Source organism: Oncorhynchus masou, chromosome 5 (assembly GCF_036934945.1).
Source record: "Oncorhynchus masou masou isolate Uvic2021 chromosome 5, UVic_Omas_1.1, whole genome shotgun sequence".
Taxonomy (NCBI): domain Eukaryota; kingdom Metazoa; phylum Chordata; class Actinopteri; order Salmoniformes; family Salmonidae; genus Oncorhynchus; species Oncorhynchus masou.
Genome location: NC_088216.1, coordinates 30,182,131 through 30,209,406, shown reverse-complemented (window position 1 = coordinate 30,209,406; position 27,276 = coordinate 30,182,131). Strand labels below are relative to the sequence as shown.

Here is a 27,276-nt window from a genome sequence, read left to right as displayed (position 1 = left end):
GAGAGGGAAATGTAAATTTTTGAAGCAGATTTTCTCTAACTCTCCACATTTTGCCGTAGCATATGAGCACGTCATAAGCAATCTGGGGGGCCTCCGACTTCCAAGGGAATCGACCTGTTGAATACTGGGGGGGACATTAACATACAAGAACTCCGTTCATTTCAGTGGGACGGGCCTATTTTGGGTTAGAATATGAATGTGTAGGCCTTAACCCTACTTGTTTGATAGGGACAAATGATTCTATCAAAAATCAACCCATCATGTACAGTTGTCCATGAACTTCTGAGCCTTGATGGACCCATTGCTGCTTTGCTTTGTCTGGTTCATCAAGCAACACAACAGCCTCTTCTCTACACCTCAAACGCAAGGAAAGTATCCCATGACTTTAACGTTGTTAGTGGCCAGCTCCTTGTACAAAATCCTCATCTGATGGCCCGTGATAGAGAAATGAGAGCTTGGAGGGGAAACTGATGAGCCGTCCTGAATGGGAGCTGCCAGAGAGGGAAAGGGAAGAGCGAGAGGAGCAAAAAAAAGGACTATCGATCACCTATGTTCCTATATTCTGAGCCGTGGATGACATCACCCCAGGTCTTTTACACCTACCTGTGGGTTGGGTTTGTACATTGTAAACCTTTGACCTCCTTTTATGAGCCTGACACCGGGCGCACACTCCTGATAAGGAGTCCAGTCAGAGCTGAGTAATATTCAACCCACATATTCTTTTGACCTGCACGCTAGCGAGAGCCATGAAATGTACATGTTCTTTGCTCGCTGCTGTACACAATGTGCGCAAACCTTTTGCTGATAGGTGAGTTGTTCCAGTTGCTTCAAATTCCTTTTGGACTCCAGTGTGTGAGAATAAGCTGGTTTGGAATGGATGAAACCCCCCTGTTGTGTTTGGGTTGTGGTGGGCTTCTTAGGCCATGTTTCTCCCCTCACCCCTCCTTGATGGATGAGGATGGAGTGTGCTGTGTGCCACTGCCGGCGAATGCGGAATGGCTGCCGGGAGATGACTCATGCTCAACTCACACACACACACACTCTCTCGCTCCATCTCTCTCTCACACACACACACACACACAAGCGCCATCTGCTTGTCAAGGAGACTGAATCATACTGTACGTGGGGAAGCACTTTTGAGCCAACAGCCTGGAAGTCAGGCACGGCCGTTGCTGCTTCCACCATGGTCAGGCTGGTAATTGGGATGGGATGTTGTGTCGTCTCGCACACCGCGACCGTCTGCCGATGGAGACCATGAGGAATGTGTGACCGTGGCCACGGGATGTAGGAGAGATGTCCGATTATAAAAGGCAAGCCGCCAGGGTTTTGTATTTCTGCTGCTTCCCTGGTTTCTGTTAGCTGTGTCTTTCTGTGTATCTACTCTGCAATGTCCTCCTCCTCGCTCATATTCTGTGTGGCTGTTGCTGGAGGGGCTGCTGCTCGTGACTACTGCGTGGTTAGGGTAAGGTTTTGTTTTGGCTGTGGCGGAGTAGGTTAGATGAGCGGAGCAATGCTGCCACCTTTTACAGAGGAGAGCTGGTGTTTCTGTAACGCCGGGGGACTCTCTCTGGCTCGTGCTCACAGGTCTTTAGATGTGTAATCATAGAGTACATTCGCTGGCACTTTGCGAGATTGTTCTGAATCATCCATGTGGGCTCCGTGTTCATGGATCTCGGGGAGACGGATAGTCAGCCTTGTTTGCAAAGACTGGCTTTATTCAGCCATTTCTTCCTTCCTTTACCCGGTTTATTGGTCAAAACACTAAATGAATATTCATTGTGTTAGGAAGTGCCGCCAGGTTATCTGGGATAATCATATCGTGTGTGTGTGTGTGTGTGTGTGTGTGTGTGACAGAGAGATGTGGGAGAGAGAGAGGGGTGACCTCTGCAGTGGGAGAGGAATTACTCCCCCTCTTTAGTATGTACTATCATGGCCGCTACATTCCAGGGGTGTCAACAAAACCCGAGCTTATCGCGCTCTGGGGGTGGGTGGGCTGTGGAGGCATCATCCCTCATATGATCTCAAATACCGCCTGTCCGCCAGGATTTGACAAAACCGTTTCCATGTCTAGTGACTCACACCCAATTCGTATGCACCTGTGTATTTGTCTGGGATTTTATATATAAAGGATTGCTGCTGATGAATTAATGTGTAGCCCTTATGCAGTTATGCTTTTAGCCAGGTGTCCTTATTGCTCTGGTGTGCATTTCTCATGCTTCTTGGCATGGTTTGTACATGTCTCTGAGTTGGGCCTAGCTTGTCTGAGGGTGTATGTGTGGGAGTGTTAGTGGAGGTGTACCATCACCCATGCTCTCTTCAAATGCCAGATGGACAGTTAGTTTACCATATTAAAAGCCATGGGCGCATAGACATCTTTCAACTGCTATGGATGGAAGATTCCTGACTAATACATTGTCTAAATGGTTAAATCTGGGGTAGTGTCATGCATATAATTGTGCTGTACCCATGGTATAGCAATGCTGATTCTTACATGACGAGACTTGCCTCAGTATCCCCTTTTGAATGTCCCCGTTGACTAGAAAGACAAATGTAATGAATTGGACTTGTGTATTTACGGGTGTCCTGGGTGTGCATGACGAGTAGTGCAAGGGTGAGATTAGGGAAGTGACCGTTTGGGGTGAAAAAAACAATGGAGATTTAGACGGCCGTGACTTTTTTGTAAAGCTGCGTCTTTGTGTTCTTCATATCTGGTGTCGGGCAGCCGCTTGAATAACTGATATTTGGTGCCTTTTTTCAGCAGCTTGACTATCGTTTTAAATACTATGTCATGCAAAGCCATACCACTGCTAATGGGCGTTCTTCTTTAAAAGCTGTGTTAATTGGTGCTAGTTTGTGTCCGTTCAAATATGGCAGAAGGTGAGGGGGTGATGCAAAGTCCGTTCGCGGACCAATTTCACAGCGCAGATGTACGTGTGACTCATCATTTTCAGGGGGGTTTTTTGTACACAAAAATGGTTTTAGTCCTGTGGCTGAATGCAAATATGTAGGTTTCATTTATATCAACCATTTTGTTTTGTTTGCACTGCAAAGCAGATTCACGATTGTGACCTCATGTCACCTCATGTTTCAGCATGATAATCCACAACCCCATGTTGCAAGGATCTGTACACAATTCCTGGAAGCTGAAAATGTCCCAGCTATTCCATGTCCTGCATAGTCTCCAGACATGTCACCCATTGAGCATGTTTGGGATGCTCTGGATTGACGTGTATGACAGCGTGTTCCAGTTCCCGATCAATATCCAGCAACTTCGCACAGCCATTGAAGAGGAGTGAGACAGCATTCCACAACAGCCTGATGAACTCTATGCAAAGTATATGTGTCGTGCTGCATGAGGCAAATAGTGGTCACACCAGATGTTCACTGGTTTTCTGATCCACGCCCCTACTTTAAATTTTTATTTTATTTTTAAGAATACAATATCTGTTACCAACAGATGCATATCTGTATTCCAGGTCATGTGAAATCCATAGATTAGGGCCTAATTAATTTATTTCAGTTGACTGATTTCCTTATATGAACTATAACTCAGTAAAATCTTTGAAATTGTTGCATTTAATTTTTGTTAAAATATAAACACGACATGCAACAGTTTTTGTGAGTTACAGTTCATATAAGGAAATCAAGTCAATTTAATTAAATTTATTAGGCCCTAATCTATGGATTAAACATTAATCGTCAGGGGTGCTGCCATGGGTGGGCCTGGGAGGGCATAGGACCCACCACTTTTGAACCAAGCCTGTCAGAATTAGTTTCCCCCACAAAAATGCTTTATTACAGACAGAAATACTCATCAGCTTCATCAGCTGTCCAGGTGGCTGGACACAGACGATCTTGCAGGTGAAGAAGTCTAATGTGGAGGTCCTGGGCTAGCGTGGTTACAAGTGGTCTGTGGTTGTGAAGCCGGTTGGAAGTACTGCCAAATTCTCTAAAACAACATTGGAGGCGGCTTATGGTAGAGAAATGAATATTCAATTATCTACCAGCTCTGGTGGACATTCCTGCAGTCAGCATGCTAATTGTACATTCTCTCAATTTGAGACATCTGTGGTGTTGTGTGACAAAACTGCACATTTTAAAGTGGCCTTTTTATTGTCACTAGCACAACGGGCACCTGTGTAATGATCATGCTGTTTAATCCGCTTCTTGATATGCCACAGTTGCCAGATGGATGGATTATCTTGGCAAAGGAGAAATGATCACATAACAGCAACGTAAACAAATTTGTGCACAGAATTTGAGAGAAATAAGCTTTTTGTGTGTAATCTGGGATCTTTTGTTTCAGCTCATGAAACCTGCGGCCAACTTTGTGTTGTGCATATATATCAGTCAAAAGTTTGGACATCTACTCATTCCAGGTTTTTCTTTATTTTCACTATTTTCTACATTTTAGAATAATAGTGAAGACATCAAAACGATGAAATGACACATGAAATCACGTAGTAACCAAAAAAGTGTTAAACAAATCTAAATATATTTGAGATTCTTCAAAGTAGCCACCCTTTGCCTTGATGACACTCTTGGCTTTCTCTCAACCAGCTTCATGAAGTCGTCACCTGGAATGCATTTCAATTAACAGGTGTGCCTTGTTTAATTTGGGGAATTTCTTTCCTTAATGCATTTGAGACAATTAGTTGTGATAAGACATGAGTGGTATACAGAAGACAGCCCTATTTGATATAAGACCAAGTCCATATTATAGCAAGAACAGCTCAAATAAGCAAAGAGAAATGACAGTCCATCGTCACTTTAAGACATGAAGGTCAGTCAATCCGGAAGTTTCTTCAAGTGCAGTCGCAAAAACCATCAAGTGCTATGATGAAACTGGCTCTCATGAGGACCACCACAGGAAAGGAAGACCCAGAGTTACCTCTGCTGCAGAAGATAAGTTCATTAGTGTTATCTGCCTCAAATTGCAGCCCAAAGAAATGCTTCAGAGTTCAAGTAACAGAAACATCTCAACATCAACTGTTCAGAGGAGACTGCGTGAACCAGGCATTCGTGGTTAAATTGCTGCAAAGAAACCACTACTAAAGGACACCAATAAGAAGAGACTTGCTCGGGCCAAAACACGAGCAATAGACATAAGACCAGTGGAAATCTGTCCTTTGGTCTGATGAGTCCAAATGTAAGATTTTTGATTCCAACCACCGTGTCTTTGTGAGATGCAGAGTAGGTGAACTGATGATCTCCGCATGTGTGGTTCCCCCCGTGAAGCATGGAGGTGGTGGTGTGGGGGTGGTTTGCTGGTGACACTGTCAGTGATTTATTTAGAATTCAAGGCACACTTAACCAGCATGGTGAACACAATATTCTGCAGCCATATGCCATCCCATCTGGTTTGTGCTTAGTGGGACTGTCATTTGTTTTTCAACAGAACAATTACCCAACACACCTCCAGGCTTTGTAAGGGTTATTTGGCCAAGAAGGATAGTGATGGAGTGCTGCATCAGATGACCTGGCCTCCACAATCACCTGACCTCAACCCAATTTGAGATGGTTTGGGATGAATTGGACCGCAGAGTGAAGGAAAAGCAGCCAACAAGTGCTCAGCATATATGGGAACTCCTTTTAAGACTGTTGGAAAAATTCCTCATGAAGCTGGTTGAGAGAATGCCAAGAGTGTCAAGAATGCCAAGGCAAAGGGTGGCTAATCTAAAATATATGTGGATTTGTTTAACACTTTTTTTGGTTACTGCATGATTCCATATGTTACACTTCATAGCTTTGATGTCGTCAATGTTATTCTACAATGTAGAAGAAAGTAAAAAATAAAAACCCTTGAATGAGTAGGTGTGTCAGCTTTTGACTGGCACATGTGTATATATATTTTTTGTGTATATACGCATGCATGCATCTACATGTATATAAAAGCACCTGCGCTACAAACTCATTGCTAAATGACTAACCCCTACTTTCCCCCTCTCTCAACCATACAGTGACAGCTACATTGTGCGCGTCAAAGCGGTGGTCATGACCCGGGACGACTCGAGTGGCGGCTGGCTGGCCCAGGACGGTGGATGCCTCAGCCGTGTTGGCGTGTGCAAGGTGCTGTCGGCCGAGCTGCTGGGCCGAAGCAGCTTCCTCATCCACGGCGAGCGCCTCAAAGACAAACAGGTAAAGTCCCTGCTAGCACTCGGACCCAAATCCTAACAATTCGCTCACTAGCTTCCAAAGTAAGAAGTGTCGTTGGTAACGTGGGATCGAATCCCGTCCAGGGAAGATAAGGATTGATTCTGTCACACGCATTTAGAATGTATTCACAAACCCTTAATTGCCACCAATTAACATTTTTCTTGTTACCCAAAATGTGTTTTGTCAGATATCGATCCTCAGCTGTTTCCCCTCTGTTTCTCTTTCTATTCCTTTATAGATAATTCAGGTAGTAGAATCAGTGTGGGCTTGTAAGGAGGCTTGCACTTTCAGCATAGTTTGTTAGGAGCATTGTTTATAGTCCATTCAAACGTGTGCCGCCTCCCAGGTGATTCTGGAATGCTTCCTGAAGAGGGATCTGGTGTACACCAAGGCCACGCCCACATTTCACCACTGGAAAGTGGACAACAAGAAGTGTGGCTTGACGTTCCAGAGCCCGGCCGACGCACGCGCCTTCGACCGTGGGGTCAGGAAAGCCATGGAGGACCTGACGGAAGGTACGGGAGGGGAAGGCGAAGACTATGAGGGCTGTATCTCAATGCTCTTGAATGGTATACGTCCCTTTCTTTCATAGGCACTGATTGCTGAAAGAGGTGGATAGGCAACCACCAAATTGGTTTAACTTATCAAATGCGTTTTAGATTATCATATCAAGAAAAGGAATATTTTGATGCTATGGGAATGTGGAAGTCCAGCTAAAGTGGTTCAGCCTCCTGCGCTTCAGGCTACTCACTATTGGCTTGTTCTGCCATCTTTGTTTTCCAGGATCTACCACCTCTTCTTCGACCATCCAGAATGAGGCCGAGTTGGGTGACGACGATGTTTTCACCGTGAGTCCCTCCCCGTGTTCCTCTATTGTAGTTTCAAACACCAGCAAGTTCAGGGACATAGTAAACACTTGGGAGAATCCGAGTTTGTCTGTTTTGGTTAGGGTCAGGTTTCTAGTCCCACCCAAAACTCTGGGCTTCATATCAATAGAGATGGTATGTTTCCCATCTATGGTCATGGCTGTCCACTTGCATGTTGGACTCCATATTGTTTCCGTCTGCAGGATCACCTCTAGTCTGTACTTGGTCGGGCTTCTCTCTCGCCTTCACTTATAGTCCCTTTTTTGAAGTGCGTGTGAAGATTTCAGTTATTTTAGTTTGGCCCAGTTCGGGAAGAGATGGGCCTTTGTTTTTGAGCAGGAGATGGCTGGTGTGATAGTAACAGGCGGCTGGTGGGGTGAAGGGAGGGTAGGAGGAGGGGTGAGGGTTAGGTATCCTGTAGTGTTTTGACCAGACTCCGCCACCGCTTGGCATTTGGTTTGTCTCCGTTACAGGAGATGAGGAGCAGCAGGCAGGGGTCGCGAGGTCCCTTCCTGCCCACCCCCCTTCCTTCCCTCCCTCCCACTCCCCTTCCCTCCCACTCCCCTTCCCTCCCACTCCCCTTCCCTCCCACTCCCCTTCCCTCCCACTCCCCTTCCCTCCTCCCACTCCCCACCCCCCCTTCCCTCCTCCCACTGACCCTCCTCTAAAACTATCATTAGCAGCTGCTTCCTAGCAAACTGCCTCTGTGATTTAACACCATGGGGGGGGGGCTGAGAGAAGGGAACGCCTTGTGTTGTCTCTCTCTCTCTTTCCTCATGTCTGGAGAGAGCTTGGGGTTTTTGGCCGCCGGCCCTCTTGGAAGAGGGAGTTGTGTGTGTGTGTGTGTGTGTGTGCGCATGGATGCTTCCTTCAGCTGTGTTTTGACTTGCCTCCGTTGTGGATTTCTGCAGATGGATGTTTTTGTTAGCAATTGTGGATGTTCAAAGAGCACGTTTCTGAAGCAAACGTCTAAATAACTTCATTTAAAATGCTCGAGGTGATTAAACATGCTAATTTACTTGAGTTCAGAAGCTGTGAAAGGGCATGTTTCTAGCATAGCTCAGTATCCCCAAGCTACCAGCTTCGACACATTCGACAAGATGGGTCACTTCCATCTCTTTAAGAACAAGAAGGCCATCAAACTCTTAATTCTCCGCATTACTGACAATGTTATGATCCGAAACGGCTCTTCGTCAGGTCAAACTAACAATCTGAGTAATTTCCCAAAATATACACGTTTCACGTCACATGACCATTATGCGCTTGACGCATGTTGGGTGTGGAAACAATTCAATTCACTTTTGTGCACAATCAATCATAATTAATCACAGAGGAACATATGGTCATAAAGGATTATCTACATTTGGGTTATCTACATTTGCCAATCTTGGTGTTCTTTGGCAAATGCCAAACGTCCTGCACGTTGTTGGGCTGTAAGCACAACCCCCACCTGTGGACGTTAGGCCCTCATACCACCCTCATGGAGTCTGTTTCTGACCGTTTGAGCAGACACATGCACATTTGTGGCCTGCTGGAGGTCATTTTGCAGGGCTCTGGTAGTGCTCCTCCTTGCATAAAGGCGGAGGTAGCGGTCCTGCTGCTGGGTTGTTGCCCTCCTACGGCCTCCTCCACGTCTCCTAATGTACTGGCCTGTCTCCTGGTAGCGCCTCCATGCTCTGGACACTACGCTGACAGACACAGCAAATCTTCTTGCCACAGCTCGCATTGATGTGCCATCCTGGATGAGCTGCACTACCTGAGCCATTTGTGTGGGTTGTAGACTCCGTCTCATGCTACCGCTAGAGTGAAAGCACCGCCAGCATTCAAAAGTGACCAAAACATCAGCCAAGAAGCATAGGAACTGAGAAGTGGTCTGTGGTTATCACCTGCAGAACCACTCCTTTATTGGGGGTGTCTTGCTAATTGCCTATAATTTCCACCTGTTGTCTATTCCATTTGCACAACAGCATGTTACATTTATTGTCAATCAGTGTTGCTTCCTAAGTGGACAGTTTGATTTCACAGAAGTGTGATTGACTTGGAGTTACATTGTGTTGTTTAAGTGTTCCCTTTTTATTTTTTTGAGCAGTGTATATACAGTGTATTCAGAAAGTATTCAAACCCCTGGAGTGTTTCCATATTTTGTTACGTTACAACCTTATTCTAAAATGGATTCAATTGTTTTTCCCCCTCACCAATCTACACACAATACCCCATAATGACAAAACCAAAACAGGTTTTTATTTATTTTTGCTAATTTGTTATTAAAAACTATCACATTTACATAAGTATTCAGACCCCTTTACTCAGTACTTTCTTGAAGCACCTTTGGCAGCAATTACAGCCTGGAGTCTTCTTGGGTATGGCGCTACAAGGTTGACACACCTGTATTTGAGGACGTTCTCCCATTCTCTGCAGATCCTCTCAAGCTCTGTCAGGTTGGATGGGAAGCCTCTCTGCACAGCTAATTTCAGGTATCTCCAGAGATGTTCGATCGGGTTCAAGTCCGGGCTCTGACTGGGCCACTCAAAGGCATTCAGAGACTCGTCCCGAAGCTAGTCCTGCATTGCCTTGGCTGAGCTTAAGGTCATTGTCCTGTTGGAAGGTTTCTAAAAACCTGTTTTGTCATTATGGGGTATTATGTGTAGATTGAGGGGGGGGGGGGGGGTAATTTAATACATTTTAGAATACGGCTGTAATGTAACAATGTGGAAAAAGTGAAGGGGTCTGAATACTTTCCAAATGCACTGTAGATAAATGTGCAATTTTTTTCCCAAGTGCCTTGTGTTCTAAAAATATATTTTCCATACAAGTACCCAAAGAAATCATGCGAGTACAGTCCAAACATTTGAAATACCCAGAGCTAGCTAGAATGTGGCCACCTCCGGCAGTTCACCAGAACACTGCCCTGAATGCCAGTTCAGGTCCTGCCATGGATAACATGAAAACCCTCACACAGCAAGGCATCAAAAGCATCATTCCAGTAAGGTATACATACATACATTCCTGCACAGCTTATAACTGCAGTGAGTGTTGCTGTTATATCACAGGATTTTGAATAGGCCTAATTTCCAGGGAGGAGAGAGCGAGGGAGATGTACATGAGTCATAGTGTGGTGCATCTGCAGTGGAGGCCTCTGCCTGGCAGCCTCCATCCCAACTGCTGCTGCTGCCTGACCCACTGTACTGTACCCAGCCTACACACAGTTAGCTAGCCTAGCGGACATGCTAATATGTTACTTATTTATCTAGCTAACACTTAAAGGGACACTGCAAGATTTTGAGATGTAGGTTGTTTTTCTACCTACCCAAAGTCTCTGCGTGCAGTTCGGAGATTATTGAAGTAAGCATATCATTAGTTTAGGGCAATGGCCGAAGGTGCATAAAGATGTCGGAATTCAGATATGACATCATGGTTTCAACACTATCCGCGGAGCTTTTAAACTACTGTGCGCAACATGGTTCAATGTGCCAATAAATCAACACTTGTTAACTTTTTCCGGTTGTCATATTGCCAGTGTCTTGGAGCTTAAATTGGGATCATGTATACTGTGCTTTATGACGATACAATGAAAGAGTAGGCCGGCATAACAAAGAGCAAACTTGGTAAACAAGACATTTGTGGTAAGTGCATGATCTTTATACACCTTCGCCATTCCTGGAAGTCTCCCAGTAGAGTAGGTGGCTCCTCTCAAAAGCATGGAAATAGACTTTAGATCTAAACCAAAGATGGTTGGTCACTTTAGTCTTACAAAAACCTCAACATTAATATTTTATGACTTCGTAAATTTGAATGATAATCGTAAGAAACTAGATTTTATCCACTTCCTCATTCTCTGTCCCGTTGTCGCATAGAGATGTATAGAGAGCAGAACATTTGTTTCTCTACCATTATGGTATCTGAGCGCCATTGAGACAGATAAAACGTTGCGATCTCGGTAGATCTTGGTGGGGACGAGAATGACGTGGATAGAAGATCAGTCAAATGAACAAATTTTACTATGAATAGCTTTGTAAGACGCTAAGCTTTGGAGTAGTTGGAAGGTCTATTTCCTTGCTTTTGAGAAGTGTTTGCTACTGCACCGGGAAACTTCCAGAAATTGCTCTAAGCTAACGATACGCTAACTTTAATCATTTCCAAACTGCACGCAGACAATGGTTTTCAATGAGCTCGTCTGACTCTGGGTAAGTAGAAAAATGACCTACATTTCACGCCGTGTCCCTTTAAGCTAGCAAACATGCTAACACATAACTAGACACGCTAAAACGCGATGCTGACAAGATGACCAGGCCAAGAGAAAAGACACAACTAAAGAACATGACGAGGAAATGGTAAAGAAATGGTAAAGGGCCCTCACTGCTACACAACTTCATCCACTCTCAACATGAATAATAGTATCCTGATGATGCTAAGCTAGTGAATCCGTCCATTGTAACTCATTTGCGTTCCTCTTGTCTGGCGTACCTAGCCTTTATCCTAAATCTGATGGTAATGGGAAGTCCAGGTCCTTGCACTCGCTTCCCCTCTTTCTCTTCTTTTTTTAAAACTCCTTCTCCCTTCCGATGGCATCAAAGAGGAAAAGGGCCTAGCGTGTCGTTTCCACAGGATGTCCAGTCAGAGGGAAGAGGGCCCGTCAGTAATCCGTCACTGCCTCCCTGTTTACATAGCTGGCCCTACTTAGAAAAAGCAGGTCCGCTCAAGGGAACACTCCAATTCGTCTCGGTTGCAGACACCCCCCCCCCCCCGTATTTTTTTGTATTCTTTTGGAATCTAGCCCCATTCCCCAGTGGCCCAGAGAGCTAGCCTGAAGAGGGGGAAGGTCACATTGTATTAGATAGGATCTGTCTTTTTCGAAAAGCCTGAGGGAACTGAAGTCCCGGCACAGATGGAGGAGAGAGGACAATGACGAATGACCTTTATCCCCCCCCCTCCCCCCAGATCAGTAGAACAATATTAGTCAAGAGTAAATAACACACTCCCTTGGATGATGCAATACTTCCTCCTCTTTTTGGAAGGTCCGGTGTGACTGGTGAGATTTGGAAAGACTGTTGGAATGTCTCCCTTTGGTGCTTGCAGGGGGGGGGGTTTAACAAGGGTGCAGGAGGCTCAAACGCCTCACACTACGCGTGTGTGTGTGTTGTCTCACCCATCAGGGTCTTTTTGAATGGGCTGCTGGTGACCAGACTATCCACTCTGTAGTGTCGAGGAGGCCGAGGGTAGTTTTAGAATCGCCAGCTGCCGCGAGTTCCATTCCTGTGTCTGGTCTGGAGGCTAAATTGATAATTCGCTCAGCCACAAATACACCCCTCCCCAACCACAGAAATCATTCCGAGCACAAGAACACACATGCACACACACTTACAAATATATCCCTTACATATGCGCACACACACAAACACACTCCCAATTAGACCCTGGCGCACACATCCCCCAACCGGCCCCACAGTAATCACACTTTGCACACAACACACACACACAGCTCCTACCATTTGGCTTTTCCTGTGCTCTAGGGCACAGTGGCTAGTAGCTGGCTTGTGCTTGTGCATTTGTGTGTTACTTTGTAATTACCTCAAAGGGCTCCTGCCCCCACCAGATGCAGCCCCTTGCCTTAATCTCCAGTCTTTATTAACCTCCATTCACCCCCAAAGCAAGAGATGATGAAAATCTCCAAACAAGGCAGAGGTATGTCTTTGAAATCAGAGGCTGCGCCACACACATCTCACATCTTCCCCCAATCAACACGCCTGGTGGACTTCCGTGGCTTTTGTGATGAACATGGGCAATTTAGCCCTTTTACATTCCATAGGTCTTGTGCTATTAGTGCTCAGGAGCATTTCTTTCAAGCCCCGCTGTTGGAAGTAAATATCTGAACACGGTCTGTGTTTGTAATCATCTCCATCAGACAGGGGCCCAGGTTCGCCTCCTAAAGAACATTTCTCAACCCTAACCAAGCTCTTGGCATCGCCCAAGGAAGGGATGCCACTTTTTAGCTTTGGTCGGGCTCACTGAAGCCCTCTAGCAAGTGGCTGGGGGTCCAATAAACTTAGGACTAAGAAACCAGAAACCGTCCAAAGTGAATGGGAGTGGACTAGAGGTGGTGCTCTCGTTTTGATATCATATGCCGTGGCCGGGCTCCTCCTCGTCTGATTACCGCAGTCTAGCGGTCCTCTGGCACGCGCCTTGGCAGCGGTAAGGAGAACTGGGGAACCGAGTTAGCTCAAAAGCACACCACCACATGAAAGAGGTGCCCCGCGCCGGCCTCAGCTAGTGACGCAATCGACCACACTTCTGATCTTGCTCGACGCTAAAGGGGCTGTAAGTCTCCTAGCTGGAATTAATTTAACCTACCCTCAATATAAAAGGAAGACTTCAGAACAGTTTTTCCCACTCTTGTTCTTGAAGGAATAATTTTTGGGGAGGCATGGGGGGTTGTTGGTTAATTACATACAGAAGTAGGGAGATTTTGACTCTGAGCCATGACATGCTTTTACCTTAGCAATGGCCCATTGAGCGCATGCCATGTGCAGGTCGGTTTGTTGGTCTCTGTGTAAAGGGCCAATGGGAGTCTGCTTCCTGCACGGGTTCTCGTTGCCCAATCAAGGGTGTCGTTATCTCTCACCCACTGGAGAAAGACTCCCCCTCCTTCTGCATTTCCTGGGCCGTTTGGACCATTGTAATTGCTTCAGACTGGCTGTCAGATTTCTTTGGCTCCAAAATTTGTGGTATCGTTCATTACATCGCTAAGCCAAAATGTCTCAAAATGTTTTGTGGGACAACTTTGGTCCACGAAGGCCAGACAAAATTGAGTCACTGTTAAAGGGTGAACGCAAAAAAATATATATACCGTTGAAGTCTGAAGTTTACACACATTTAGGTTGGAGTCATTAAAACTAGTTTTTCAACCACTCCACAAATGTCTTGTTAACAAACTATAGTTTTGCCAAGTCGTTGAGGATGTCTACTTTGTGCATGACACAAGTAATTTTTCAAACAATTGTTTACAGACAGATTATTTCACTTATAATTCACTATCACAATTCCAGTGGGTCAGAAGTTTACATACACAAAGTTGACTGTGCCTTTAAATAGCTTTGAAAATTCCAGAAAATTGTCATAGCTTTAGAAGCTTCTGATAGGCTAATTGACATAATTTGAGTCAATTGGAGGTGTACCTCTGGATGTATTTCAAGCCCTACCTTCAAACTCAGTGCCTCATTGCTTGACGACATGGGGGAAAAAAAATCAGCCAAGACCTCAGAAAAAAAATTGTAGACCTCCACAAGTCTGGTTCATCCCTGGGAGCAATTTCCAAACGCCTGAAGGTACCACGTTCATCTGTACAAACCATAGTACGCAAGTATAAACACCATGGGACCACGCAGCCGTCATACCTCTCAGGAAGGAGACGCGTTCTGTCTCCTGGAGATGAACGTACTTTGGTGGGAAAAGTGCAAATCAATCCCAGAACAACAGCAAAGGACCTTATGAAGATGCAGGAGGAAACAGGTACAAAAGTATCTTATATCCACAGTAAAACGAGTCCTATATCGACATAACCCGAAAGGTCTCTCAGCAAGTAAGAAACCACTGCTCGAAAACCGCCATAAAAAAAGCCAGACTACATTTGCAGCTGCACATGGGGCCAAAGATCATACTGGTTGGAGAAATATCTTCTGGTCTGATGAAACAAAAATAGAACTGTTTGGACATAATGACCATCGTTATGTTTAGAGGGAAAAAGGGGGAGTCTTGCAATCCGAAGAATACCATCCCAACCTTGAAGCACGGGGGTGGCAGCATCATTTTGTAGGGATGCTTTGCTGCAGGAGGGACTGGTGCACTTCACAAAATAGATGACATCATGAGACAGGAAAATTATGTGGATATATTGAAGCAACATCTCAAGACATCAGTAAGGAAGTTAAAGCTGGGTCACAAATGGGTCTTCCAAATGGACAATGACCTCAAGCATACTTCCAAAGTTGTGGCAAAATGGCTTAAGGACAACAAAGTCAAGGTATTGGAGTGGCCATCACAAAGCTCTGACCTATAGAAAATATGTGGGTAGAACTGAAAAGGAATGTGCGAGCAAGGAGGCCTACAAACCTGACTCAGTTACATCAGCTCTGTCAGGAGGAATGGGCCAAAATTCACCCAACTTATTGTGGGAAGCTTGTGGAAGGCTACCCGAAACATTTGACCAAAGTTAAACCATTTAAAGGCAATGCTACCAAATACTAATTGAGTGTATTTAAACTTCTGACCCACTGGGAATGTGATGGTAAGAAATAAAAGCTGAAATTATTCTCTGTACTATTATTCTGACATTTCACATTCTTAAAGTAAAGTGGTGATCCTAACTGACCTAAAACGGGGAATTTTTACTCAGATTAAATGTCAGGAATTGTGAAAAACTTAGTTTAAATGTATTTGGCTAAGGTGTATGTAAACTTCCGACTTCAACTGTGTGTGTCTATATCTATATATATATATATATATATATATATATATATATATATATATATATATATATATACATATACACACACACACACACACACACACACACACACACACACACACACACACACACAGTGGGGCAAAAAAGTATTTTGTCAGCCACCAATTGTGCAAGTTCTCCCACTTAAATAGATGAGGCCAGTAATTTTCATCATAGGTACACTTCAACTATGACAGACAAAATTAGAAAAAAAATCCAGAAAATCACATTGTAAGATTTTTTTATGGATTTATTAGCAAATTATGGTGGAAAATAAGTATTTGGTCAATAACAAAAGTTTATCTCAATACTTTGTTATATACCCTTTGTTGGCAATGACAGAGGTCAAACGTTTTCTGTAAGTCTTCACAAGGTTTTCACACACTGTTGCTGGTATTTTGGCCCATTCCTCCATGCAGATCTCCTCTAGAGCAGTGATGTTTTGGGGCTGTTGCTGGGCAACACGGACTTTCAACTCCCTCCAAAGATTTTCTATGGGGTTGAGATCTGGAGACTGGCTAGGCCACTCCAGGACCTTGAAATGCTTCTTACGAAGCCACTCCTTCGTTGCCCGGGCGGTGTATTTGGGATCATTGTCATGCTGAAAGACCCAGCCACGTTTCATCTTCAATGCCCTTGCTGATGGAAGGAGGTTTTCACTCAAAATCTCACGATACATGGCCCCATTCATTCTTTCCTGTACACGGATCAGTCGTCCTGGTACCTTTGCAGAAAAACAGCCCCAAAGCATGATGTTTCCACCCCCATGCTTCACAGTAGGTATGGTGTTCTTTGGATGCAACTCAGCATTCTTTGTCCTCCAAACACGGCGAGTTGTGTTTTTACCAAAAAGTTATATTTTGGTTTCATCTGACCATATGACATTCTCCCAATCTTCTTCTGGATCATCCAAATGCTCTCTAGCAAACTTCAGACGGGCCTGGACATGTACTGGCTTAAACAGGGGGACACGCCTGGCACTGCAGGATTTGAGTCCTTGGCAGCGTAGTGTGTTACTGATGGTAGGCTTTGTTACTTTGTTCCAAGTTCAAACAGGTGCCATTAATACAGGTAACGAGTGGAGGACAGAGGAGCCTCTTAAAAGAGAAGTTACAGGTCTGTGAGAGCCAGAAATCTTGCTTGTTTGTAGGAGACCAAATACTTATTTTCCACCATAATTTGCAAATAAATTCATTAAAAATCCTACAATGTGATTTTCTAGATTTTTATCTAATTTTGTCTGTCATAGTCGAAGTGTACCTATGAGAAATTACAGGCCTCTCATCTTTTTTAAGTGTGAGAACTTGCACAATTGGTGGCTGACTAAATACTTTTTTGCCCCACTGTATATACACAGACACACACACAGTTGAATATATATATATATATTATACACACACACACACACACACACACACACAGAGAGTTGAAGTCAAAAGTTTACATACACCACATATGTATACATTCCCCCAAAATAATAATTATCACTAGGTGGATAAGGAATAACAGTACTTTACCACATTGTCCTCGGCTATATGGACAATCGGAGAAATATTCCATTTCAGACTACACAAATGAACATTATTCACAAAGAATATTGCATTCTGTTATACATCCTATCATATTCCAAAAAAATGTAAAGTAATGTATGAATGTACTATCAGTTCATTAATCTTATTTGTATAGCCTAACAAATTAAAGAGTGACTGACAAATAATTAATCAAATTAAAATGTTGGTGCATAATGAGTTAATTACCCGAATGCACCTCTATAGCCTAGGCGTTAACAAAATCTTAATACAACCATGATTAGGCCTTGTAGAAAGGGGGGCAATCAAATTAGGTCTGCCAAATGAATGTAGCATTGGAAAAAAACACATAAATACAGCCATAGAGTATAAGCTTTAATCATCCACAAAAAAATCTTGTTTATAACATGTACAATTAGAAGCATCAATTCATATAGAGCAAGCGTGACTAAGTTCGAGCCCAGTTACTTTGCTCACCGCATCCTCCTTCAATTGTCTCGATTGTCTAGTCTGGCTGCCACACAAATCCCCCACCTGCTGATCTGCACGAACTGTGTGCGTGCCACTGGCGATGCACTTTGTTGGACGTGCAAGCTGTTCTCAGCGCGCATTATCACTTCAAACACATTCCGTCGTGGTGTTATCAGTTGGCCAACTACTACTGGTAGTACCCGTAAAATGTAAGTTATGAATCGCAAATCACCATAGAGCCGACACACTTCGATTTCATCAATCAGTTTGATTTCAATTTGGTTGTCTAAAATACTATCAGCTTGCACTGCGTCTTTGCTGATGAATGCCCTGATCTCTGGCCAGTCAATTGGTTAAATTACATTGTTTCGTCTATGAATCGCTTCTAATAGATCTGAAAATGATGCAATAACCATGAATTTAACCGACTGTTTATAATGAGGGACGTCCCACGTTTAACCTGGACACAAATAGTAGGAAATTGCGCTGCCTTCAGCCATGAGAGAGAGAGAAATTAAACATCTGCACGTCGCCTGCAGGTGTTTGTTTCAGTGTCCAATCCGAGGCTCGAACATGATCTGAGGCTGTTAGGTCTCCTGGGCATCAACTTGGAAAATCCTCAAGGGAGAGCGGGCAGTGCGTTTATAAATGAAGAGCCGCATATATTGCCCAAAAAAAACAACACATCAGATTTTATTTTTTCTGGTGTGGAGAAAAGTGTCTGTTAACGTTGCCCTAAATAGTGCGTGTTGAGTTAGCGTAGCCAAACACAATGTGCCAGAAAGCAGTGATGTTTTCAAGTGGTAAGCTTGGTCTAATATTACTCCCATGTAGTCATGGGTCATGTTCATTAGACACCAAGCAGAAGAAAACAGACCATAATGAGAGGGGCTATCTGAAACTATCCAATAAGAAATGCTACTTTTCAGTTGCAAAACGTTGTCTGTTGCGTATCCTAATGTTTGGTTTGGTCTTGTCTCTCAGAATGCCACCGACAGCTCATCCAACTCTTCCCACTCCCAGAAGAAGGAGCCTCTGCAGCTGCAGACCCTGGCCCCGCCCAGCTTCTGCGAGCCGCGCCGGCACCACTGCATCCTGGGTCACTTCTACGACCAGCACCGACACTCGGACCACTACTTCCTGGATCAGGTGGGTGGCTGGGGGACAACGGTGGCGAAGGTGGGTCACCAAAACTTTGATCTTGGAAAAAAAAAACATGCACTGGAGCTAGAGGGTTGCGGCTATATTCTTTACTACCAGGGGTAGGTGGGAGGGACAGAGGGAATGAGTGTTCTTGAAGCATAAACTATGGTGCTAGTGTGATGATGTATTTCAAGTTGGGCCTGGAAGTTGACTACTTGTTGGAAGACATGTTTTGTAGTTTGTAGACTGGTCTGTGTAGTTCTCATTTATTTTGCTCTCCTTTTATCTCTACAGTCGGTTCCCATGTTCCCACGCCACGTCAGCTTCCAGGTGGAGGAGGAGGAGGAGGAGATTGTGCGCATCAACCCTCGCGAGCGGACCTGGCTGACTGGGTACGAGGACTACCGGCACGCCACCGCCACGCGCGACAAGCTCATCCAGCACCCCGAGGACGCCGACGCCTACGTGCACTTCGCCAAGAGCGAGCCGCCCAAGCACGACTACACCTACCCTTACCCCCTGGGTCTTGATCCCTACCAGCACGCAAGGGACCCCAAGATAGGCTGCGTGGACCGACTAGGTGGAGGTGGCCTTATCGGGGGACACAGGGCGGTGGTCACAGCCCAGCCCCGCACCCTCCAGCTCAAGGGCAAGCGGCGGAAGGAGGACGGCGAGCGCTCGCGCTGCGTCTACTGCCGGGACATGTTCAACCACGAGGAGAACAGGCGCGGGCGGTGCCAGGAGGCGCCGGACCCCATCCAGACGTGCATCCGCCGGGTCAGCTTCATGTGGTGCGCGGACAGCCTGCTCTACCACTGCATGTCGGACCCGGAGGGTGACTACTCGGACCCGTGCTCGTGCGACACCAGCGACGAGCGCTTCTGCCTGCGCTGGCTGGCCCTGGTTGGGCTGTCGCTGCTGGCCCCCTGCATGTGCTGCTACGCCCCCCTTCGCACCTGCTACCGCTGCGGGGTGGCTTGCCACTGCTGCGGGGGCAAGCACAAAGCCGTGGGCTGAGGGCCAGGAGGTGCCAGCAGAGAGGGAGAGTAGAACAGAGACACATGGAAGGGACATGACCAGAAGAGGGTGGCCCCGCTATTCTTTTGTTTTGTGTTTTTGTTTTCGCTGTTGCTTCTCTCGGTCAAATTCCAGATGGGAAAACAATTGGCTTGTCCCGATTCTTTTGGAAATGGAAGTTTCTCTCGGTGGAAAGAAATTTTTGTCCGTTTTTTTATTTTTATAGGGGTACCCTGCCTACGGCTTCCACGTCCTTGCATTACAAAGACTAAAATAATGAATATTCATTTATATATAAATATATATAAACAGGTACTTTATATTTTTACACTCATGTGTTTTAAAGGCTTGAATATTTTTCTTTTTCTCAGTGTTTTGTGTGAGGTCAGTGTGAGCGTTGTTTTCTGAGGGGAGGCTCTCGATTTGTGTTCCCCTCGCCATGGCTCACCACCAATCACAGATCAAGCTGGTTCCCGCCTGTAAAGCAGAGGCACTTAAATCAAGGGTGTATCCTAAATGGTACCTTATTCCTTATAAAGTGCACTAGTCTAATGTAGTGCAATATATAGGTAAGAGTGCCATGTGGGATGCAACCCAACTGTGATCACGTCTGCCCCTCCCCTGCCAATGAAACAAAAGAAAAGGCAAACGTTTAACCAGTGTTTCCTCGTTCTGCTCCTTGATTACTCCTGACCTAGCCTGGTCTCAGAGCTGTGCTGTTTTGTCAACTCCTATGGTTGTCAATGGCCTTAGGAGTTGACTATACAGCACAATTAGACCTGGGGCCAGGAAGGTACCTGACTATGCACATTTTTAAAACCAAATTCAACCTAATGTCAGTGGAGAGACACCTGGAAAAAACATGAAAGTACCATTCTACTGCTCAGTCAAGTTAGACTGAATGTATTGTGGATTCGGCCCAGAACAAAAGATCAAATGGGTCAGGGGTACTTGAGTATTGGATGGGGAACCTCTGCTTTAGACACTTAATCTCTGTGTGTGTGTGTCTTCCTTTGTGCAATGGTCTGGAAAATGGAATGGGCAGCAATGTATCCCTGATTGCTATTGTTGTGACGTCAACTAAAAGCCAAAATGACAAAATAAACTGCAGCATTTAAATAGAGTATCTAAATTAGTAATAATCCTCAATCAAGCGTTTTATTACAGTGGAGGAGGAGAACTCAAGCCTTAGGTGACTTTTTATTCAGTTTTGATGCTTGATGTTGATCTGTTGATATAGTTTTTATTTATTTGCCTTGCTAAATTTAGACACCAGCCTAGGGGACTGGGGGGGTTAAGAGGAAGGGAACTGTCCTATTGTAAACTAAACACAGCCAAGAGGGGAAGAGGAGGTTGTTTTTTTTGCCACCTTTTGAGATGGATGATGTCGTTGTCCACTACAATGTCAATGGTGCTTTCTTTAGTGTGTCTTTTCTTTTGTCTTTCAAAAGGATACTCGGCGTTACCCTGACAGTTAGCCTCGTTATCTTTGGAGTTTTGCTCAACTTTAGCTCGAGAGAAAGACCGTTTTGATCTTGTTGCTCATCTTTCCCCACTCCCTTCGAAGGGTTTATGATTGTGGGTTCTCCAACGAAGAGTCCCACTAGCACACCTGATTCAACTAATCGCCTAATCGTGTTCTTCAGTCTATACCACGATTAGCTGACGCGGGTGCGTTACTGCAGGGTTGGAACAAAAGGCTGCACACCCAGGAGCTCTCCAAGACCAGAGTTGTGGAAGAAGGGTTTCTATCTATTGTTCTGTAGTCCAATAAATCCCACTTCCTGGTCTGTTACTCTGTATTACATTACAGCCAATGGCAAGGGAGAAGGCTGTCTTGTCAGCCAATCACATCAGTCAGGCAGGTGGTGTCAAAATGTATACAAAAATAAAATGGACGCTACAGTATGTATGTATGTATTGAAACAAACTAGCCTCAAATTTAAATCGCCCTGTAACCTCACCTCGTCGGAAGAACATTGTATGATCTATCTCTGTATGAAGCACAACACTAATCAGAAAAACCTTATGAACAAAATGCGCAAATTGCTGTGAAGTACCCGATCTCGAGTCGCATCAATGTGGTAGAAAAGACATCTTATGCGATCTATCCCAGTCATACATTAACTAATCGTCATAACCAATCAAGTACCAAGCAATGTCTGGGGTTAAATGGGCGACGGTACCATGGCATTGCGGATTCTGTACAAAAGCTGTCGTTGTGGCCATGTCTTTCTCTGTACTCTGTCTCTGCCTTTCTTCCTTCCTTTTTTCTTCTGCTGTGTGTTCCTGTTTGTCAGCTTTGCAATACTGTTGCCATTCATTGTAGAGAAGATCCTAGTTTTATTTTTCTATCTGTGGTAAAAGAAAAGTTAACCAAAAGCAGTTTGTCTGTTTTGGTGCGGTGTCTAATTCCTGCACACATTTAACTATTAAAGGAAAGTGCCTGAAGCATCCTCTTCATCTATCTCATATATATATATATATATATGTCTTTTTTATTTTAATGTTAAAAAGAAAAAGGTTAAATTGATTGTCTTTTTTTTATTTTTACAATCTGCATTTTTACCTCTGTAAAAAAAAAAGCTCAAATATATATATATCAAGTGTATGATGTACATTTTAAGTTATATTTTTGTATTGTTTCTAATATGATCGTCACGACTCTATGCTTTTAAAAAGAAAAAATGAGAAACGAGAAATTAACATCTGTATAAATGCCAATACATCATATGGAAACTAACAGAAGCATGGCCTGGATAGTAAGTATTTTTCCGTGTGTGTGCGTGTGTTCATTTCCACTGTGTTTTACAGAGACATGGTTTTTGAGAGATTAAACCATGTTACAGTGGCATCTCACACAGCCTGAACATTTATCCCGTATACCTAGCATCCATATAGAATTCCTATAGAACCTTTCAACAGTAGTTCAGGGTTGTAGCCCAGCACTTCTTGGGGGGGGGGAAAGACTGCAGCCGTCAGATCCTGCCTTTGCTCTAGAGTATCTTTCTCCCCCCTTATCTGTCAAGACTGAAATATTTCCGTTGGGCGCTAGACAGGCTCGCAGAGCTGTACCGTGTTCCGCAAGTCTCAAATAATCTATAGAGGGCACAATGTTGTTTTGCTCTGTGGGTCTCTGTAAATGCATATGAAAGACAGTCAGTGAGAGAGAAATAAAATGGTTACGGCTACGGAACTCGGCGACTGCAAATAGTATCAAACTTCAACATGTGCAAACATTTAAGGCATACTTTATTCTAATGAGGTCACTTTTTTTCTCTCCCCTCTTTTGAATCAGGGTTTGAAAGAAAGAACCAGCACTTAAAACGCTTGTTGTCATCTTCACCTTTCTTATTTAAGGCTTGTGTACTGCGATGTCATAGCCTGACCCCTTAAAATAGTTTTATAGATTTACATTAACCTACATCCAAAAACACTGTTTTAACATGTTTTGAAATGCATGTTACAGTATAATGATGGGAAGGAGTAGGCCTATAACTTGGTTCCCCGCAGAGAGGTTTTCAACACCGTTGAGCACGTGGTTGTTTCCATCAAAATGGCACCTTTTTTGTCAAGGTGTGCATTCCCATGCAAGCAAGTGTACCAGTAAGCCTAAATTGCTAGCAATGAACATAGGCTAAAATAAGTTTATAACACAAAAATGAAAATGTTTGCCATTTTATAACTTTGTGTAAGCGTTCTCTGACTCAACTGGACTACACAACCATTATTTTTTTAGGTGAGTGCTAGCAAGGTTGGTCAGTGTGACTGCTAACAAGTTTACTAGCAAGCTAGCTTTGAGTGGATGTCAAGAATAACTTATATTTAGCAGTAAACCTGTTGCAGGTTTTTGTCAATGTCTGCTGTGAATTGCTAGCTAGCTAGCTCACCAATCAGTAGCTATAGCTGTTCAGTCAAAAACTTCTTAAAAGTTTTCTATTTTAGAGAGGGGAAAAACGGGAGACATTTTGAGAAGGTAGCCTAGTGGTTAGAGCATTGGGCCAGTAGCTGAAAGGTTGCTAGATCGAATCTCCGAGCTGACAAGGTAAAAACATGTCATTCTGCCCCTGAACAAGGCAGTTAACCCACTGTTCCTAGGCCGTCATTGTAAATAAGAACTTGTTCTTAACTGACTTGCCTAGATAAAAAAGGGTAAATAAAATGTTTTAATATTTCTCAGTGAAAGCTAGCCTATTTCATAGGGTTGAGAGTGAGATATATCATGGAACTTATTGTAGTCCACTACTTGGTTGTAGCTCGCAGTATCATAGTTATTCGGCATATCCAGTGCTATTGAAAATGCAGTCACGTCACACAAACATTTCTAAATAACCCAGTCCAAGATGGGCGTCACAATACACCATACACATGTTTGCCACCCTGAGCCTAGGAGTTGACAACAGAGACGGTTGAGAACCAAGGATATCGTTCCATCATGTGTGAGCCCAGACGACTGGTGTCAGGCACTAATTCTGACCTGCTAGGCCTTTGTAAACAGACCTGCATGTTGACCAGCGCTCGCCATGTGAAACTGGACACAAGACCTCAAATTCGGCACGGTATGCCATGGTGTGTCTCTCCAATCACCATTGAACCTGTTCTGTGTGAATGTGTGTTAGGCCACAGCCAGCAAACTGGTGGCCAGAGTTCCATGGGGTCTTAGGTCAACACTAGGCTCCACCACCAGCTCCCTCCATAACCCCCGCCACAACCTTTAAAAAACATGGTTAAACCGTGGCATCCGGCGTTAAAGTGGCGCTCCTGTTTCCCACCACGACACAGTTGGACACCCTCTTGGCAGTCCTTACCTGTCCAGTTGGCCTGCTTTTACATGGCCGATGCATGCTTTAGCCGTGCACCACCCCCCACCCCCCCCCCCGTAGCAGTGTTCTAGAACACCTATACAGGACTACCTACTGCTGCGGGATTAGGAATAAAAACTTGCTGTCTATTTCCCACGGACCCATCCTCCCACCAGTAGTGTGCTCGTCGCTGCAGCCCAAATGGTGGACACACCCCTGGCTCCAGTCCCATCCCGTGCTTAGCCAGAGAACTTCAGGGCTTTATTTGTGTACCGTTTCCTCACCGGTGGGAACATTGCAGGACACTCATCAGGATGTTATTGTGCACATATCACAACAGAGAGAGAGGGAGCCTCTCCATCCTCCTATGGACAGAGGAGAGGGAGGTGCTTTCCCACACTGCTCAGGGGCCATGGGGTGGTGGGGGGAGGGGTAAAGTGGGAGGAAAGAGACGGGTGCGATGGCATTGTCTCCAAAAGCACCTTTTTTGGTCTCCAGCTATCTGGCAGCAAAGGTCATTGACAGCCAGGGTGAGTGAACTCCAAAAGAAGTAGTTCTCTATTTAGTCCTTTCAGGAGCTTGTCGTTGATATTTGGCTTCTCTCTGAACAATAAAAACCTATACCGTGCATATCGCTATACCTGTATAAATGGCTTCTCCCAGTTATGAAGACTGTTCAATGATCAGTTAATTGCATCATTTTGCGCAAGCAGGAGGTTTCAAAGTGCTTGATTAGGATCTGAAAGCATCCAAAGACAATGATTCTCAGGTAAGCCTAGTAGCATTCAGAAAATGATTCTCAGGTAAACCTAGTAGCATTCAGAAAATGATTCTCAGGTAAGCCTAGTAGCATTCAGAAAATGATTCTCAGGTAAGCCTAGTAGCATTCAGAAAATGATTCTCAGGTAAACCTAGTAGCATTCAGAAAATGTAGTCACTTTCACACATAGTAGACGCGCCCCGATCTGTTCAACAATGACCATGCATGCTCCACGAACCAAGCAGCAACCTGTGTGCAGTGAACACAAAATATAGGAGGGAGTCTGTTTGCATTGGCCAGTCCAAACAAGGCCAATACACACAAATCAAGCGGAATTGGTTGCCAATCTCCCAGTCTAAACCTGGGTTTATATACGTGCCCCATGCCAGTTTAACTTGTGTGGTCAACATGGACGCAGCGTTATTTCCAAAGAGACCAAACCCTGGTGTGTGTCTGTTGGCACGACTGGGTGTAGCTAGTGTTGAATCAAACCAACAGGAAAAGTGCAGTGAAAATAATATGACCAGTGTTTATTTTTGCGGACGCTTGTATCGAGAGTTTGTGTGCCGTTCCGGCCACATTTGGGGTTACTCGGAGGCACAGAAAGGCTTCAGTTCCCAATGCTTTGCTTTGGGCCGGTAGGAGGAAGGAAGTGGACTTCAACTGTTAACTTTATTCTATCTGAACCCTGCCCCCACTCACCTCAGTTACTTGAATGTTCCACCCCAGTTCCAAAACAATGTTCCACTGCCAGAATGGCCTTGGTGGTCATTTTGCAGATAGCTGGAGCTAGTTGAGTTGTACAGGCTGTGTAATGGGGGAGCTGTAGTCTAGATCTAGATAAACCCACATGTTTACCAAATTTTCGTCAGATCTGCCAACAAGCCCCCCAGGTCTTTTTGAGAGATTGTGCTGGTCTACTTATTCTCTGTTAGTGCTGTACAGGAACTGTGTAGATTCCAACAGGGATGAAACAAAAGCAAAAGAGAGAGCATTACACACACACACACACCAAGAAGCCTCTCATCCACTGTAATAAACGGAGGAAATGACAACAAAAAATGAATTTCAACCAACTAAAGAACTAGTTCTTCTACATTTACATTTAAGTCATTTACATTTACATTTCTCCTGCCACAAGAGCACTGAGTGATCCCATCAAAACCCTAGCGAGTCAGAATGTGCTGATGGCCTAGCATGCGCGGGGAGTGAGGCAGCAGCTTCTGACGGGATGTTAGTCTGGGCCTAATTTAAATAGGCCCCAGCGTGTCTGCCTGCCTCCCTTTGTTTACATGGATGAAATCTGAAACAAATGTGAACACGATACCCCTCTTGTCCCCCAACCCTCCCCTCGAGCTGCTTCCCTCCCTGGGTATCTCAAACGGAGCCATGTGTGCTATTTTCTTGGACCGAAATTAAAGCACAGTGGGTTCGGGGTTAACTCCCAACCGGGCTCCTTACAGCATTGACTTTTTATAGCTTCCCTTTTTTGCTAGTTGCCTTTTCTCCTCTCTATGGCTTCTGGTGTTAGTGGCCATCAGTTGTTGCTCCAGAAAGCACAGGGGAGGAAGATGACTCTCCACTCTCTCCTCTCTTGGAAGGGAGCTACTGTAACTACACTGAACAAAAATATAAACAAAGTGTTGCTCCCATGTTGCATGAGCAGAAATAAAATATCCCAGAAATTTGCCATAAGCACAAAAAGCTTAGTTCACTCACATTGTTTTGCACAAATTTGTTAACATCCCGCTGAGCGAGAATTCTCCTTTACCGAGACAATCCATCCACCTGACAGGTGTGGCATATCAAGAAGCTTATTAAACAGCATGATCATTACACGGCGAACTTGTTACACAGGTGAACCACAGATGTCTCAAGTTTTAAGGGAGCGTGCAATTGGTATGCTGACTGCAGGAATGTCCACGAGAGCTGTTGCCAGAAAATGTTATGTACATTTTTCTACCATAAGCCACCTCCAGCTTCATTTGAAAGAATTTGGCAGTACGTCCAACGGGCCTAACAACTGTAGACC

The 27,276-nt window shown here is 44.6% G+C and overlaps 1 protein-coding gene across 5 annotated transcripts in view; it reads left to right on the top strand.

Moving 5' to 3' along the window:
- Window positions 1-22,451, top strand: part of LOC135539385 (sprouty-related, EVH1 domain-containing protein 2-like) — a 31,585-nt gene extending 9,134 nt beyond the window's left edge. The window contains exons 1-6 of one of the 5 annotated variants that reach the window (XM_064965236.1): window positions 1,139-1,310; window positions 5,961-6,138; window positions 6,503-6,725; window positions 6,940-7,004; window positions 18,507-18,701; window positions 18,960-22,451. In XM_064965236.1, the coding sequence (XP_064821308.1) occupies window positions 1,294-1,310; window positions 5,961-6,138; window positions 6,503-6,725; window positions 6,940-7,004; window positions 18,507-18,701; window positions 18,960-19,682 (1,401 nt within the window). In that variant the 5' untranslated portion in view covers window positions 1,139-1,293 and the 3' untranslated portion in view covers window positions 19,683-22,451. Of the gene's footprint in view, window positions 1-1,138; window positions 1,311-5,960; window positions 6,139-6,502; window positions 6,726-6,939; window positions 7,005-18,506; window positions 18,702-18,959 lie in introns of those variants that run through there. The other 4 variants (XM_064965238.1, XM_064965237.1, XM_064965235.1 and 1 more) reach the window with 4 other exon arrangements.
- Window positions 22,452-27,276: the final 4,825 nt, after the last annotated feature.